Consider the following 15118-nt stretch of genomic DNA (forward strand, 5'->3'; position numbering starts at 1 on the left):
GTAGGTGTTAAGCGATAAAGGGCGGGGGGGGTGGGGTCGCAGAACAAGTCTTTTATCTCGCCGTGGGTCACCTTAAGAAAGAATCCTGTCTTCCCACCGCAGCTGAGAAGACACTTCCAAAAAAAAGTACAGCTCACAGGTGGAGCACTGATACACAGCTCACAGGTGGAGCACTGATACACAGCTCACAGGTTGGTTTCGGGAACGATAAGCAACTGGCTGCCCCGCCTGCGCCGCGGAGTCCCGGGGAGCCTGCGCTGCGCTCCCCGCGCCGGGTCTGGTCATCTCCGGGGAGACTCGGCGCCTGGGTCCGCGCTCGCTGCGTAAGCTTTCCGGGAAGCTTCCCCGGGAGCGCGCTGGTCCCGGCAGCAGGAGCCGGCGGCCCCGCCCAGTGAGGAGAAGCCGCTGGAAGGCCGCGCGGTGCGGCTCCGAGGCCCTAGGATGTGGGCCCGCGGTTGGCATGGCGCCACCTACCCCCTTCCCCACCCGAAACCCGGCGGAGGCCACAAGCGGCGGCCGCTGCGGGCCCCGGACCGACCCGGGCTTGCTCCAGATCCTGTACCGGCGCCGACGGGTCGGACCTCCCTGCGCTGACTCGCCCCGCGGGTGTGCGCGAAAGGCGCGGCAGCCTACACGCGGTGCCGCGCTGGGAAGCCGCTTATCTGCAATCATCGCCGCCTCCCGGCTCAGCTTGGAACGATGCGCAAACCGGGAAGCCCAGCGCGCGGGTGGCAAGACCAGGCTCCGCTGCCTCCCTGACAGCCTGTTTCCTAATCCGACTGGGCCTGGTCGACTCCGCTGGAGACTGCCAAGTGGGAGGCCCGAGACACTAAGGGTAAAAATAAACCCAGCGCCCGCGGTGGAGACCCTGTAGGCCTGCTGGGCTGGAGACGGGAGCGAGGGCCAGCCTTTTCTGTTCGTACACCCGGTAACGTGACGCGCGCGTGTGTTTACTGTTGTCAGGTGTTGGCCTGGGTTTTTCTTGCTTGCTTTTATTTTAGTTCTCAGATTAACCAGAGGGTCTTGCCTTTGTGGACGAGGTTAGCGTTCTTGAGGTGCTAAGAATCATCAAATGCTATTGGCTGGAGAGTATAACCTTAAGACAACAGTAGCTGCTTTAAGAGATAAAGTAAAAAATCTCAGTAGCTCAACGTAGTTCAGGCTTATTTCTCGTTCATGTCAAGTCCATTGACGTGTTCAGCTGGTGGCCTTCTACTCAATGATTCAGGAACTGAAACTCCTTTTATATTATGGGTTTGCCATCCCCTAAGACCTTGGAGTGCTTAGTTTCCAGGCAACAGACAGAAAAAGAGAAGCTATGTAGAGGATTGCATGAAGATTGTTTCTTATGGCCAAGGACTGGAAATAACATATTCTTTATGCCCACATCCCATTGGCCAAACTTCAGTCACATGCCACACTGACCTGCAAGGGAGACTGGAAATGTACTCTAAGCCCAGGCAGAAGAGGAAACAAATTTGGTAAACACATATCAGTCTCTGACTCCCCGTTAAAGGACAGACTGCCTCGTAGTCATCTTTGTTACTCTTGTGCTTAACACACCACAGAAACTTGTTAAGGCTTTGGGAGGCCGAGGTGGGCATATCACCTGATGTCAGGAGTTCGAGACCAGCCTGGCCAACATGGTGAAACCCCATCTCTACTAAAAATATAAACATTAGCTGGGCATGGTGGCGCACGCTTGTAATCCCAGCTATTCTGGAGGCTGAGGCAAGAGAAACACTTGAACCCAGGAGGCAGAGGTTGCAGTGAACCAAGATCACTCCACTGCACTCCAGCCTGGGTGACAGAGTGAGACTCCGTCTCAAAAAATAAAAAAAAATAAAGTGAAACTTGTTAAGGGATGGAGTTGTTATTGCATGTGTCTCAAGTTGAAACTTAACCATATTTCATTACGATTGCTTAGGAATCATTTATCATTCTCTGACTAGATTGCAAGATCTGAATATAGGAAGTATGTAAAACTGTTTACTTCTGAATCCTCAGCTCAAAGACTAGGACATAAGAAGAGCATAATAGGTCTTGTGTGTTGAATGAATGAATGAATGAATGACTCCTCAGAGAGGAAAATGAGGGAGTTTGTCAATATTGGAGTTAGGAAATACTGAGAAAGTGACGTTTGAGTTAGATTTTGAATTTCCTCGAGTAGAAAAAGCAAGAAATGAAACTCCAGGCAGCAGTGGTAGTAATATTTTGTTGTTGTTGTTTTGTTTCATGAGTAGAAATTTGGAAAACAACCAAATGTTTGTAAGTCCAACTTTTCTTCATTCAGTATTCAAATATTACAATTTAACTTCAGGGTAGAGGAGGGGAAATATATAATCTTACAATCCAAATAATGTCTGTTCACTAAAAGAATGACAGTGAAAACCTTGGCACTGATTTTTAACTTTCTAAAATGTTACTTTCTGGACATTCTTGAGAAATTTCAACACAAAGGCAGTGCTCTGATCATTCACCATCTATGATGATTTTGCACTATATCAAGAAGGTAGAGAGATAGAAGCTAAAGTTTATAAACTGGAGGTTCCTCATCATCACTGTTCATCAGGGCTTCTGAGGGATGGTTCTACAGCAAGATCACCATATTGTATTGGTTAGGATGGTTTCGGCTGCAAGTAACAGGATATTCAGCCAAAAATCCATTCAAAAATACTAATTTACTTTTCTCATACACGAAGATGTTTGAAGGTAGGTGGGTCCAGGGTTTGTTCAGTAGCTCAATAATATCTGGGTTCTAGGTTGCTTTCTGTGTTTAGCTAATCTTGCCTTTTCTTCATGGGTGAATGATGGCTGCTAGAATTGTCCCAAGAAACCCATCTACAACCCCAACTTCCCTTGTCTCTTCACCTGGTCATTTGAAAACAAAAAGAGGGGAGAATTTTCCTCTTCTCTTTCTGTCTTTATTAAGAAGGAAAATCTTGCTTAATGTGCCCCAATAGTCTTGCCTACAAATTCCAATGGCAAGAAAAGAATCATGTTCAGTCCTTAATCAATAAGTGGCAATAAGGAATGGTGTTACAGGGATTTATTTAGACCAGTCATGATTTATCCCTAGGGCTGGGGAAGGGACCCACTGGCATACCTGAACACTTGGCATTTAGACACTCAATAATTCATGTCTATCCCACTTGGGGTAGATTCAGACTTTGTAGATTCTGATTTTAGTGGACCTAGAAATAATATTTTAAACTTTTAATAAATACATTTCCCTTTGGCGAGGAGAGAGAATAGAAATAATGAAAGCAAGTAATGGAGCCCTTCTTATGTAGGGGCAATTTCCTTTTATTCATATCTCATATAGCGTTTTGCTTCATGAGTCAATGAGATTACACTCAAAACAGTGATTGTTTTCCTTTGGTAACTTGGCCCCATGTATTTGACTCACCTAAGGCTTTCAGATAAGATAGTTCTCATTCAGGGAAACATTGTTAGTCATTCTGGTACTTAATTGTCAAAGAAAATTTTAAGCCCTATTCTGAGCCTGATCTGAATTCCTCATTGCTGGGTAGGGCTTCTTTAGAGAAGTGAGCATTAGATCAGTGTTGATAAGCAAGTACAGAAACTGGAATGTTTCTGCATGTTCTATATAGAAATACGATATGAGACTGTGAACCTATACTTTCAACACATAAGTAGATGAACACAAAGGTAGGAGACTGTTATTAGAATCATCATAGAGTATTGAATAATCACAGTGAGGCATGAATACAACAGAGTACTCTAGCAACGTCTTAGTCTATTTTTGTTACTATAACAAAATACCGCAAAGTAAATACTTTATAAATAATTGAAATTTATTTCTCACAGTTCTGGAGGCTGGGAAGTCCAAGGTCAAGGTGCCAATTAGATTTGATGTCTGTTTAGGACTTGATCTCTGCTTGTAAGATGGTGACTCCTTCCCATGTCTTCTTCACATGAAAGAAGAGACTAAGGCTGTGTTCCCAGATGGTGGAAGGGAAAGAGCAAAAGGGCCTAGACTGCTCCTTTCGACCCCTTTTATAAGAGCACTAATCCCATTCATGGGGGTTGAGTGCTGGTGACTTAATCACTTCACAAAAGTACTTCCCTCTTTAATACTATTACCTTGACAGTTACATTCCAACATCCAAATTTTGGAGGGAAACAAACATTCAAACCATAGCAAGCAATATGTGTAAATTCTCCATAAGATTACCCCATTAAATGTCAGCCTATCCAAATCACAGACAGCAAATAACAAGAGTAAAAGTCTTTATCCATATCTTTTAGTAGTAATTGAAATGATAGCAGTAAGTCTGTTTTACTTGACTGAGAGCCTAAGGACGTTCACAAGTTGATAGTTCCTTTATTTCTTCTGGAATATTACAGAAAGTACTTGTAAATATTTAGATTAGTAAGATAACTTGAAAAAAGAGAACATTTAACAAATATCTCTCTATGTGAAACCATGTTTACAGAAATGGTTTCCACAGTATGCTTCACTTGCCAGAAGGAACAGAGGTGAGTAGACAGGGCTCCTGCAGCACCACCTTAGTTCCACTTGCAGGATTTAAGGATAAGGTTTCATTTGAGGCAAGATATTTGGCTTAAAAATATGAAAACCAGGGCTGGGCACGGTGGCTCACACCTGTAATCCCAGCACTTTGGGAGGCTGAGGCGTGTGGATCACAAGGTCAGGAGTTTGAACCAGCCTGGCCAACATGGTAAAACCCTGCTTCTACTAAAAATACAAAAATTAGCTGGGCATGGTGGCGCGTGCCTGTAATCCTAGCTACTCAGGAGGCTGAGGCAAGAGAATTGCCTGAACCCAGGAGGCGGAGGTTGCGGTGAGCCGAGATCGCGCCATTGCACTCCAGCCTGGGTAACGAGTGAAACTCCGTCTCAAAAAAAAAAAAAAACAAAAAAAAGTATTTAAAATTACGTAAGAAAATCTTATTAAATCTTACTAATGTAGAAAATGAAAATGACAGTCCAGCCACTCCTCTTCCATTTCCCTTCCCAAAGTCAACTGCTGTCAATGGACTTTTTTTTCTGTTTACTTCCATAACAGGTACGTATATCGAACTGCTTATATTCTTGATCTTGAAAACGGCAGTTTTCTTTCAAGTGGGGTGAAAAGATTAAGAAAACTTTTTTTTTTTTTTTTAATACGGAGCCTCACTCTGTTGCCCAGGCAGGAGTGCAGTGTCATGATGTCGGCTCAGTGCAACCTCCGCCTCCTGGGTTCAAGCAATTCTCCTGCCTCAGCCTTCCAAGTAGCTGAGATTACAGACACTCACCACCATGCCTGGCTAATTTTTGTATTTGTTTAGTAGAGACGGGATTTCACCATGTTGGCCAGGCTGGTCTTGAACTCCTGACCTCAGGTGGTCCACCCGCTTCAGCCTCCCAAAGTGCTGGGATTACAGGCTTGAAACACCATGTCCAGCCAAGAAAACTTTATTTAATTTCATAGCTCTATAATTTTGGTGGCATATGTCCCTAGTACTAGAAAATAAAGTTCAGATAAGCCAAGAGAGTTTCTAAATATGCGTGTTAGTCCCATAAGAAACTCTGAATATTGGGTATGCTAGAGAAAGGCATGAATGGCCTGCAGCCTTTGCATGTATTTTCAGAAAATACCTCACCTACTAACCGAGGAGCAGGTAGGCAGTCACATGAGTCATAACGGCCAAGTCCCTTGGCTTAGGCCAGACCTCGCTCCTCTCTGGAATTCTGTATTTGAACCATAGAACCTTGACTGAATTCATGTTATTTACTGAATTTAAAGACCTATAAAATTTTGCCATTTGAAACAGACCAACGTTTTTCTACTATAATTTACAGGTTATTTATCAGTTTAAATAATGCAATAGTCTAATTTCAAATAGTTTAACCATTCAGAATTCTTAGGAAAAAAATAAGTGTAATCCAAAATCTTTGAAATTAAAAGACTTTCAATTTACCGCTTTATATCTATACTCTTTCAAAACAGATCTTGTTCCTCTTCCCTCTGTCATTTTCTTAATTATAAATTATGGAGGATGAAAATAAAAGAATTACATGTGAAGATTCAGAACCATCCACAGGAATGAATCACATGGCCTCTATGCATCAAGAAACACAGGTAAATCTAAACTGTGATAGAATTGTATTTTCTTCATATTCTACCACTCATTTACCAATTCTCTCATCCCCAAACTCACACAGTCCAGGGCAGGTGTGACTACCAGTTTTCCCAGCTAACATCACTGGCAGCTGACCCTACCTGTGACTGTAAAAATGGAGAGCCTGTGAAATGCTTAGTGTCGTTGACCTAATCTCTACAATGGTTTTGGTTTTTTTCCTTTCTTTTTATTGCTTAAATTCAAGTAGATTAATGAATGTGAACTGGTTTTCATTACAAAGAGTTATCTTTTCCTAAACTGCTTTGGATATTTGCCAATTATTGCCCTGAATTTTATCTTCAATATGCTTATTTTAAAAGGCAGTATTACAGCCGGGCATGGTGGCTCATGCCTGTAATCCCAGCACTTTGGGAGGCCAAGGCGGGCACATCACCTGAGGTCAGGAGTTCAAGACCAGGCTGACCAACATGGAGAAGCCTCATCTCTACTAAAAATACAAAATTAGCTGGGCGTGGTGGTGCATGCCTATAATCTCAGCTACTCAGGAGGGTGAGGCAGGAGAGTCGCTTGAACCTGGGAGGCAGAGGTTTCGGTGAGCCGAGATCTCACCATTGCTTTCCAGCCTGGGCAACAAGAGCAATATTCCATCTCAAAAAGCAAAACAAAACCCAGTATTACAAAACGTAATAAAATACTATGTGACCCAAGCATTTATAATACAGGTTGAGTATCCATTATCTGAAATCCTTGGAACCAGATGTGTTTTGGATTTTTTTGTTTTTTTTAATATTTCCATGCACCTGATGAGATATCTTGCAGATGGAACCCAAGTCTAAACACAAAATTTATTTATGTTTCATATATACCTTATGCAGGTAGTCTGAAGGTGATTTTATATAATATTTTTAATAATTTTCTACATGAAACAAAGTTGCATTTAACTATTACCTCTCGTGTGGGTTTAGGTGTGGAATTTCTTACTTGTGTGTCATGATAGTGCTCAAAAGTTTCACATTTTGGCTGGCCAAGGTGTCTCACACCTGTAATCCTAACAATATGGGAGGTGGAGGCAGGCAGATCATGAGGTCAAGAGATCGAGACCATCCTGGCCAACATGGTGATACCCTGTCTCTACTAAAAATACAAAAATTAGCTAGGCATGGTGGTGAGCACCTGTAGTCCCAGCTACTTGGGAGGCTGATGCAGGAAAATTGCTTGAACCTGGGAGGTGGTGGTTGCAGTGACCCGAGATCGAGCCATTGCACTCTAGCCTGGGCAACAAGAGTGAAACTCCATCTCAAAAAAAAAAAAAAAAATGTTTCAGATTTTGGAGTATTTCAGATTTTAGATTTCCAGATTAGTGATACTCAACCAGTACTAAAAATAGTGACAGTGCTAAATACTCCCAGCATAATTCTTATTTCAAGCTGATTAGCTAGTAGTAAAGCTGTATATTTTTCCTACAAAGTGTTACCCTTGATTCTAGTCAGAGAAATCTGATTTGTAAGATGATGATGCAGTACCTATAAAAATGTGTAAAATATGTACAGTTTTAAGGATTTTTAAAATTACTTTAAATACAGGAGGAGACAGTTATGAACCTCAAAGGTATAGATGCAAATGAACCAACAGAAGGAAGTATCCTATTGGATAGCAGTGAAAAAAAGCTACAAGAAACAGCAACTGAAGCAAATCACGTGCAAAAACTGAGACAAATGCTGGCTTGCCCTCCACATGGTTTAATGGACAAGGTCATAACAAACGGTAAGGATGAATTCAGAAAGAGATGACAAAAGATGAAGCTGTTATAATGACAGATTCCTAAATGATGTGGTTGAAAGGACAAAAAGAAGTTAACTTCTTCCACATATAAAAACTACTTGGTGAACAATTCACACACATGGGTGGCTCTGCTCCACACATTCAAGGAAAGGATCTAGGCTAACAGGACTTCACCATCTTCACCTTGGCTTCCAGGATAACTGTGGTCACCATCATTGTGAGAAGGGGAGAGAAACACAGATCAAGGACCTTTTCCTTTACTATATCTGAGTAATTTCACAGGATTACTTTAAGACTATCTAAAACACTACATAAATGTTGGTTGTTATTACTTTTAACTAATGCAACTAACATTTTAGCAAACACGGCCCCATTTATACTTCCAAATGAATTCTATTACTTCGTAAGTAAGAATTATTGGTTTGCAATTCAGCTTATTTTAGTAGAGCTGCTGTTGCATAAGACATTTGGGGGATTTTTCTTTGGGAATTTATGTCAGCAATATTTTGAATATTTTTAGGGTTGTGATGTATTTGTCTTTTAGGAATGAATTTGGTCTTTAGAGATAGCCAAAGGTTATTCTGCTATCAATTTGATAAATACATGAAAGTTCAGATTCATTTATACCATATTTTTGTTCAAAAAGGAATTGTGTGCATATGAGTCTGTGTGTGCTAGGGGATATGTGTTATAGCAGAAAAAAGAAGAGATTTGAAAATTATCTATAAAGGCAAATTATTTTTTTAAGAAGACAATATACTTTTATTGATAGTTAAAATTTATTGTTTTTTACACTGACAGACAAAATTGTATGTATTTACTTTGTACAACATGATGTTTTGAAGTATGTCTACATAGTGGAATGACTAATTTTATATAATCAACAGATGCATGATCTCACATAACTATCATTTTTGTGATGAGAACATGTTACATTTACTCTTAGCATTTTTCAAGAATACAATATATTATTAACTATAGTCTCCACGTTGTCCAATAGAACCTCTTAAACTTACTCTTCCTGTCTAACCGAAATTTTATATCCCAACAACCCAATATGTATCACCCAATATACTTGAGATATATGGGGGGGTGTGTGTGTGTATCTTTTTTTCATGGATCTTAGATTTAAAGTCTAGAAAATTTATATGTCAAGGCATTGGTCATTGTCTTCCTTGCACTTTCACCTCTCCCCCGCTCCACTTTTTTTTTTCCTGGAGATAGGATCTTGCTATGTTGCCCAGGCTGGTCTTGAACTCCCAGGCTCCAGGGATCCTCCCACCTCAGCTTCCCAAGTAGCTTGGATTACAGATGTATATCGTTGCACCTGGCAAAACTAGTTTTAACCTGCCAACTTTTTCTTTTTTTTAATGGAGTCTCGCTCTGTTGCCCAGGATAGAGTGCAGTGGTGCAATCTAAGCTCGCTGCAACCTCCACCTCTCCAGTTCAAACAATTCCCCTGCCTCAGCCTCCCAAGTAGCTGGAACTACAGGCACGCGCCACCATGCCTGGCTAATTTTTCATATTTTAGTAGAGACGGGCTTTCACTGTGTTGGCCAGGATGGTCTCGATCTCTTGACCTCATGATCCGCCCACCTCGGCCTCCCAAAGTGCTGGGATTATGCCATCACACCTGGCCAACCTGCCAACTTTTAAATGCCTGGAATCTATCCACAATTTTTCACCATTACAAATCGTATTTTCAAAAGAGAAAATAATTTTAACATCAAAATATAAAATGAATTGTTCAAAAACATAAACATCCATTCATAAGCGTTATTTAATTTTTGACGCATAATCGTACATATTTGTGGGGTACAATATGATGTTTCGATACATGTATATATTGTGAAATTATCAAATCCAGCTAATTAGCATATCTGTCACCTGAAGCATTTATTATTTCTTTGTGGTAAGAACTTAGAAAATCTTCTATTTTGAGGTATACATTACCTTATTCCTAACTATAGTCACGTTACTGTGCTGCAGAAGAAACTACTCTTCCTATCTAATTATCACTTTGTATCTGTTGACCACTTTCTCCCCGTAACCCCAAGCTCTTCCCCTCCCTAGTCTCTGGTAATCGCTGTTCTATTTACTACTTCCATAAGAACAACATTTTTCAGATTCAACATGTGAGTGAGAACATGCAGTATTTGTCTTTCTGTGTCTGACTTATTTGACTTAGCGTAATGTCTTCCAGGTTCATCCATGCTGTGGCAAATTGAAAAGTGTATCATTGTGTATATACCACATTTTCTTTATCCAGTCATTCATTGTTGGACACAATCCATTCATTGTTGGAGTCAATCATTGTTGATCCCATATCTTGGCTATTGTGAATAGTACTGCAGTAAACAAGGGAGTGCAGACGTCTCTTCAACATGCTGATTTCATTTCCTTTGGATACATACCCAGTAACAGGATTGCTGGATCATATGGTAGTACTATTTTTACTTTTTTGAGGACTCTCCATGCTATTTTCCGTAATGGTAATGTTAATTTACATTCCCACCGGCAATGCACAGGGTTACCTTTTCTCTACATCCTTGCCAACCCCTTGTTATCTTTTGTCTTTTTGACAATAGTCATCCCGATAGGCACGAGGTGAAATGTTGAACATTTCTTCCTATACCTGTTGGCCATTCGCATGTCTTCTTTTGAAAAATTCAGGTCCTTTGCCCATTTTTAAATTGGATTATTTGTTTTCCTGCTATTGAGTTTTTTCAGTTCCTTTTATATTCTGGACATTAGCTCCTTGCCAGCTACATAGTTTGCGACTGTTTTCTCCCGTTCCGAAGGTTATCTCTTCCTGCTGTGGATTGTTTGCTGGGCAGAAGCTTCTTAGTTTGATGTAATCTGCTTTGTCTGGTTTTGCTTTTGTTGCCTATATATTTGAAGTCATATCCAAAAAGTCATTGCTCAGACCAATGTCATAGAGCTTTTTCCTTATGTTTTTTTTTCTAATAGTTTCATAGTTTTATGCCTTACTAAAATTTGCCTTTTAAAAGGCAGACTTAAAGGCAATTTCAAAAATTGTGCTGAGGAATAATAACGTCATCGAAGTAAATATATGGATGCCCATATATGTTATGTTTACTGAAAAATGAGACTCAGTTCTATAGTTACACTTTGTGGGCTCTGAAAGATGTGTTTACCATTATCATCTGGGACAGTGAAAGCCAAGCATAATATGTGATACTTTAGGCTCTAGATAAGTTTTTAATGAAACCAAGTCAGGTTACTTAACTAGCATGGAAGAAAATCTCAAACTTAGAACATGTATAGAAAACCAGAACCCAAAAATGTGTGCTAGCTGATAAGGCAACAGATAACTTAATACCTTTTCTGTTCTTTTTATTTTTTTAAAACAACTTTTAGTATTCAAAATATGGCACATTTATAGTTAAAATGTTTACAGTGAAATAGATATGGACCAACATAAGGAAAGAGTAAAAAATGAATAAGGTAATTTTGAGGCTCGTATTTTAAAATTGTATAATCATTCCTAAAGCAGCCTGAAAAATGAGACTCATGGTAAATAAACATCTCATTGCTTATTTTTCTGTTCTTCTGTTCCAGAGGTTTACAAGACAACTTTTGTCCTATATTCTTTTCTGTGTCTATGCAGTATATATCAGTATTCTTCTTAAAAAGTAGGCCAGGCGTGGTGGCTCACTCCTGTAATCCCAGCACTTTAGGAGGCCAAGGCAGGTGATCACAAGGTCAGGAGTTCAAGACCAGCCTGGCCAACATAGTGAAACCTTGTCTCTACTAAAAATACAAAAAATTAGTTGGGCGTAGTGGTGGGTGCCTGTAATTCCAGCTACTTGGGAGGCTGAGGGAAGAGAATCACCTGAACCCGGGAGGTGGAGGTTGCAGTGAGCCAAGATCATGCCATTGTACTCCAACCTGGGCAACAAGAGTGAAACTCCATCTCAAAAAAAAAGGAAATCTTACATGTGAAAATCTGTGGTTTTCCATAATTGTAAATGAGAAGTAAATTGTTAACTGATTTAAACATGATTTAGAGAAACTTTATAGACATACCATTTGCTATGTATTTACAACGGTATTTCAAGTAAGGCACAGGGAAAGAGAGTTAGAGTTTTTTTTTTTTAATAATCTTGAAGTAGATAAGAGAAAACAAGAATCTTAATTCCACCATGCTGAATTTAATATTGACTTTGGTTTATGCTGCAATAAAGGAGAATTTAGTATAATAACTTGCAAATCCTGCTTTCCCAATCTACCTCTAATATTGCATAGAAATTTTAACCCTTGTAGCTAATTGGAAAATACTAAAAGTCCCTTAGTTATTTTACTGCAGTAGTGTCATAAGCCTAGAAAATCTGGAACAATTCTGTGAGGGTTTAGAAAAAGGCACATTGAATTCAATCTCTGGCAGTGTGGTAGACAACACTCAATGAGCAATCCTGTCACAAACCAAGGAAATCATCTGAAAAAATATTTTAAGTCTTTTGAAATAATCTGTCAGGAAAACAGGGAATCATCAGACACCAGAACCAAAGTGTAAGTAGAAGAGGCCAATAAGCACTCAAGGTGGCTCCACCCTGGAGGTTTCTAAACCTCAGGGAACTGGAGATTGATTTTGAGAGTGCTGAGAGCACAGGAGGCTAAGCTGGAGCCTGCCCAGGTTGGGAGAATTCTAACCAAAAAAAAAGGCATTCTCCTTCACCCACACAAAGTTGAAACCCAATGTGATGGCAAATTTGAGGTAAACCTGTTCTGCAGGTGGGGCCTGTAACTAAACCTGTCTCCACTGCGGTTGCCGGCTGGGGCAGGTGTGGAGTCTCCGATAAAAATGTTTAACTTCATCCTGATTTGTCTTCAATTTCACAGAAACAATTCAATTTGAAAATGTATCTATTTTCAGACAGCATTTTCAGATGGTCTCAGATGGTAAGCTTTTAAGTACATTGTAGAAGTAAATTCAGATCCCATCTGGGAAAACTCATTCAACCGAAGGTTCCAACAAAGTCGGACGGAGTTCCAAGGGAGAGCTTGCTGTTGCAAAAGACAAACGAAAAAGTTTACTTTTAGACAGAGTTTCAAGGGAGAGCTCACTATTGCAAAAAATACAAACTAAAAAAAGCTACAACATGCAAAAGGAAACAAAACCGATTTCAAAAAGGTGCATTATCAGAAATAGAATATAAAACATTTATAAAGAAGTTAAGAATAAGAAAATATGAGTAAAAAACAAATAACTATTTTAAAAATGAATACATTTGAAGAAGAACCAAGTTGAACTACAAATGAAAGCTATAGGATAGTAGTTGTAATTAAAAACTCAATGGACAAATTAGGCAGCAGAATACGTAAAAAAAAAAAAAAAGGTGAACTGGTGAATAAATCTGAAGAGATTACCTAGAATGCAGTACACGCAGAGATGAAAAATGTGAGAACTAGGGTTGGCAACATAGAAAAGGAGAATGGGAAAGAGGAAACATTTGAAGAGATAAAGAATTGATTTAAAAAAAAAAAAATTAGTCCTAAGCAAAACAAAAGGAAGTCACACCTAAACACATCATACTGAAATCAAAGCCAAAGAAAAAGAGAAGATGTTAAAAACAAGGAAAAAGAATTCCTTTAAAAAAGCTGAAATTAGGCTCTTCAAAACCAGAAAAACCAAGGAATATTATTTTCAAGGAACAGAGAGACAATAATACTCTACATAGAATTTAAGGTAAAACTGGGATATACCTAGAAAAACTGTATTTTAAGAATGAGAATAAAGATAATTCCAGACAATAAAACTAAGAATTTACTACAACGGATTCTCCTGAGAAATACAGCATGCTGTGATACAGAGTGTTTCTAGATCATGAATTAGCTCATATGCAGTGGTAAATAGGAGAATTGTGTCAGAGCGCATGGAATTTGCAGTTTTGTGTATGATTTTTCCTGGTCCATTAATATTTTGTATTATTAAGCAATAGCAAGTGAAGGCAAAGTGAATTGGGGAAAAAAGACCAAATACATGCTTTCTTACAATGAAGATGAAGCCTACCCTGCATGAGGACCTTTTGAAAGATGAAATCTCTGTAGAAGTGCTGTCTTTTCCAGCAATTAGTAGCTGGTTTAGGGGCTTCAAGGACTCAAACATGCTACAGCATTAAGCTATCTAATAAAACTGCGCATGTGGATGAAGGGGCTGAGAGTACAAGCTGAGGTAAAGAAGCTGCCAACGCTTTTCCTTTCGTTGACATTGTTTTTTAATTGATGCAGAGGGCTACAGTATGGATCAGATTTCGATGGGACTGCTCTCTGTTTAAGGAAAGTGCCCTCGAGAATCTCCATCCTGAAGTAGGCAATGTGATGCCAGGTTTAAGTCTGTAAAGAGCAGACTGCCTGCATGGGACACGGATGTCAGCGTAGATCCGTCTGTGCTAAGACTCTTATTAGGATTGTTTTGGTTTTTCTTAGTGCTTTGGTCACCAGTTTTGAGTGGTCTGCCGCAACTTTGTTTTCCCCATGAGCTTTTCAAACTTTAGTGTACAGTTTAGTAAAACACAAATTTTCAAACAGGGAAACATTACATCTTTTTTTTTTTTTAAGGCAGGGTATTGCAGTATAACAGGCTGGAGTGCAGTGTGCAATTGTAGCTCACTGCACCCTTGAACTCCTGGCCTCAAGTGATCCCTGCATCAGCCTCCTGAGTAGCTGGGATTACAGGTGCCCACCACCACATCCAGCTGATTTTTATATTTTATATTTAGTAGAGATGAGATCTCACTATGTTGCTCAGGCTGGTTTCGGACTCCTGAGCTCAAGCAATCCTCTTGCCTTGACCTCCTAAAGTGACGGGACAAGCATGAACCACCATGCCTGGCCTATTTCACATTCTTTTAGAAATACTTTAGTCAGCAGGATAATTGTCCCAGATGAAAAACTTGAGGCCAGATAAGATGGTTCACACCTATAAACCCAGCACTTTGGGAGGCTGAGACAGGATTGCTTGAACTTGGAAGTTCGAGACCAGCCTGGGTAACATTATGAAACCCTGTCTCTACTAAAAAAATGTTAAGAAGTTAGCCGGGCATGGTGGTACACACCTGTAGTCCAGCTACATAGGAGGCTGAGGCAGGAGGGTCGTTTGAGCCTGGGAGGTTATGGTTGCAGTGAGCCATAATCGTGCCACTGTACTCCAACCTGGGCTACAGAGACCCTGTTTCAAAACAAAAAAAAAGTTTGAAATGCCA

General features: G+C 40.0%; 1 protein-coding gene across 6 annotated transcripts in view; it reads left to right on the plus strand.

Annotated features, from left to right (window-relative positions):
* SLC9B2 (solute carrier family 9 member B2) overlaps positions 1-15118 on the plus strand; it is a 51583-nt gene that overhangs the window by 2207 nt on the left and 34258 nt on the right. For 2 of the 6 annotated variants that reach the window (XM_064384050.1, XM_012436521.2), the window contains exons 2-3: positions 5978-6109; positions 7694-7874. In XM_064384050.1, the coding sequence (XP_064240120.1) occupies positions 6020-6109; positions 7694-7874 (271 nt within the window). In that variant the 5' untranslated portion in view covers positions 5978-6019. Of the gene's footprint in view, positions 1-167; positions 192-686; positions 929-5977; positions 6110-7693; positions 7875-15118 lie in introns of those variants that run through there. The other 4 variants (XM_012436524.3, XM_012436522.2, XM_012436523.2 and 1 more) reach the window with 4 other exon arrangements.

This window comes from Aotus nancymaae, unplaced genomic scaffold (genome assembly GCF_030222135.1).
Source record: "Aotus nancymaae isolate 86718 unplaced genomic scaffold, 86718_ANA_hifiasm-v0.15.2.pri h1tg000033l, whole genome shotgun sequence".
NCBI lineage: Eukaryota > Metazoa > Chordata > Mammalia > Primates > Aotidae > Aotus > Aotus nancymaae.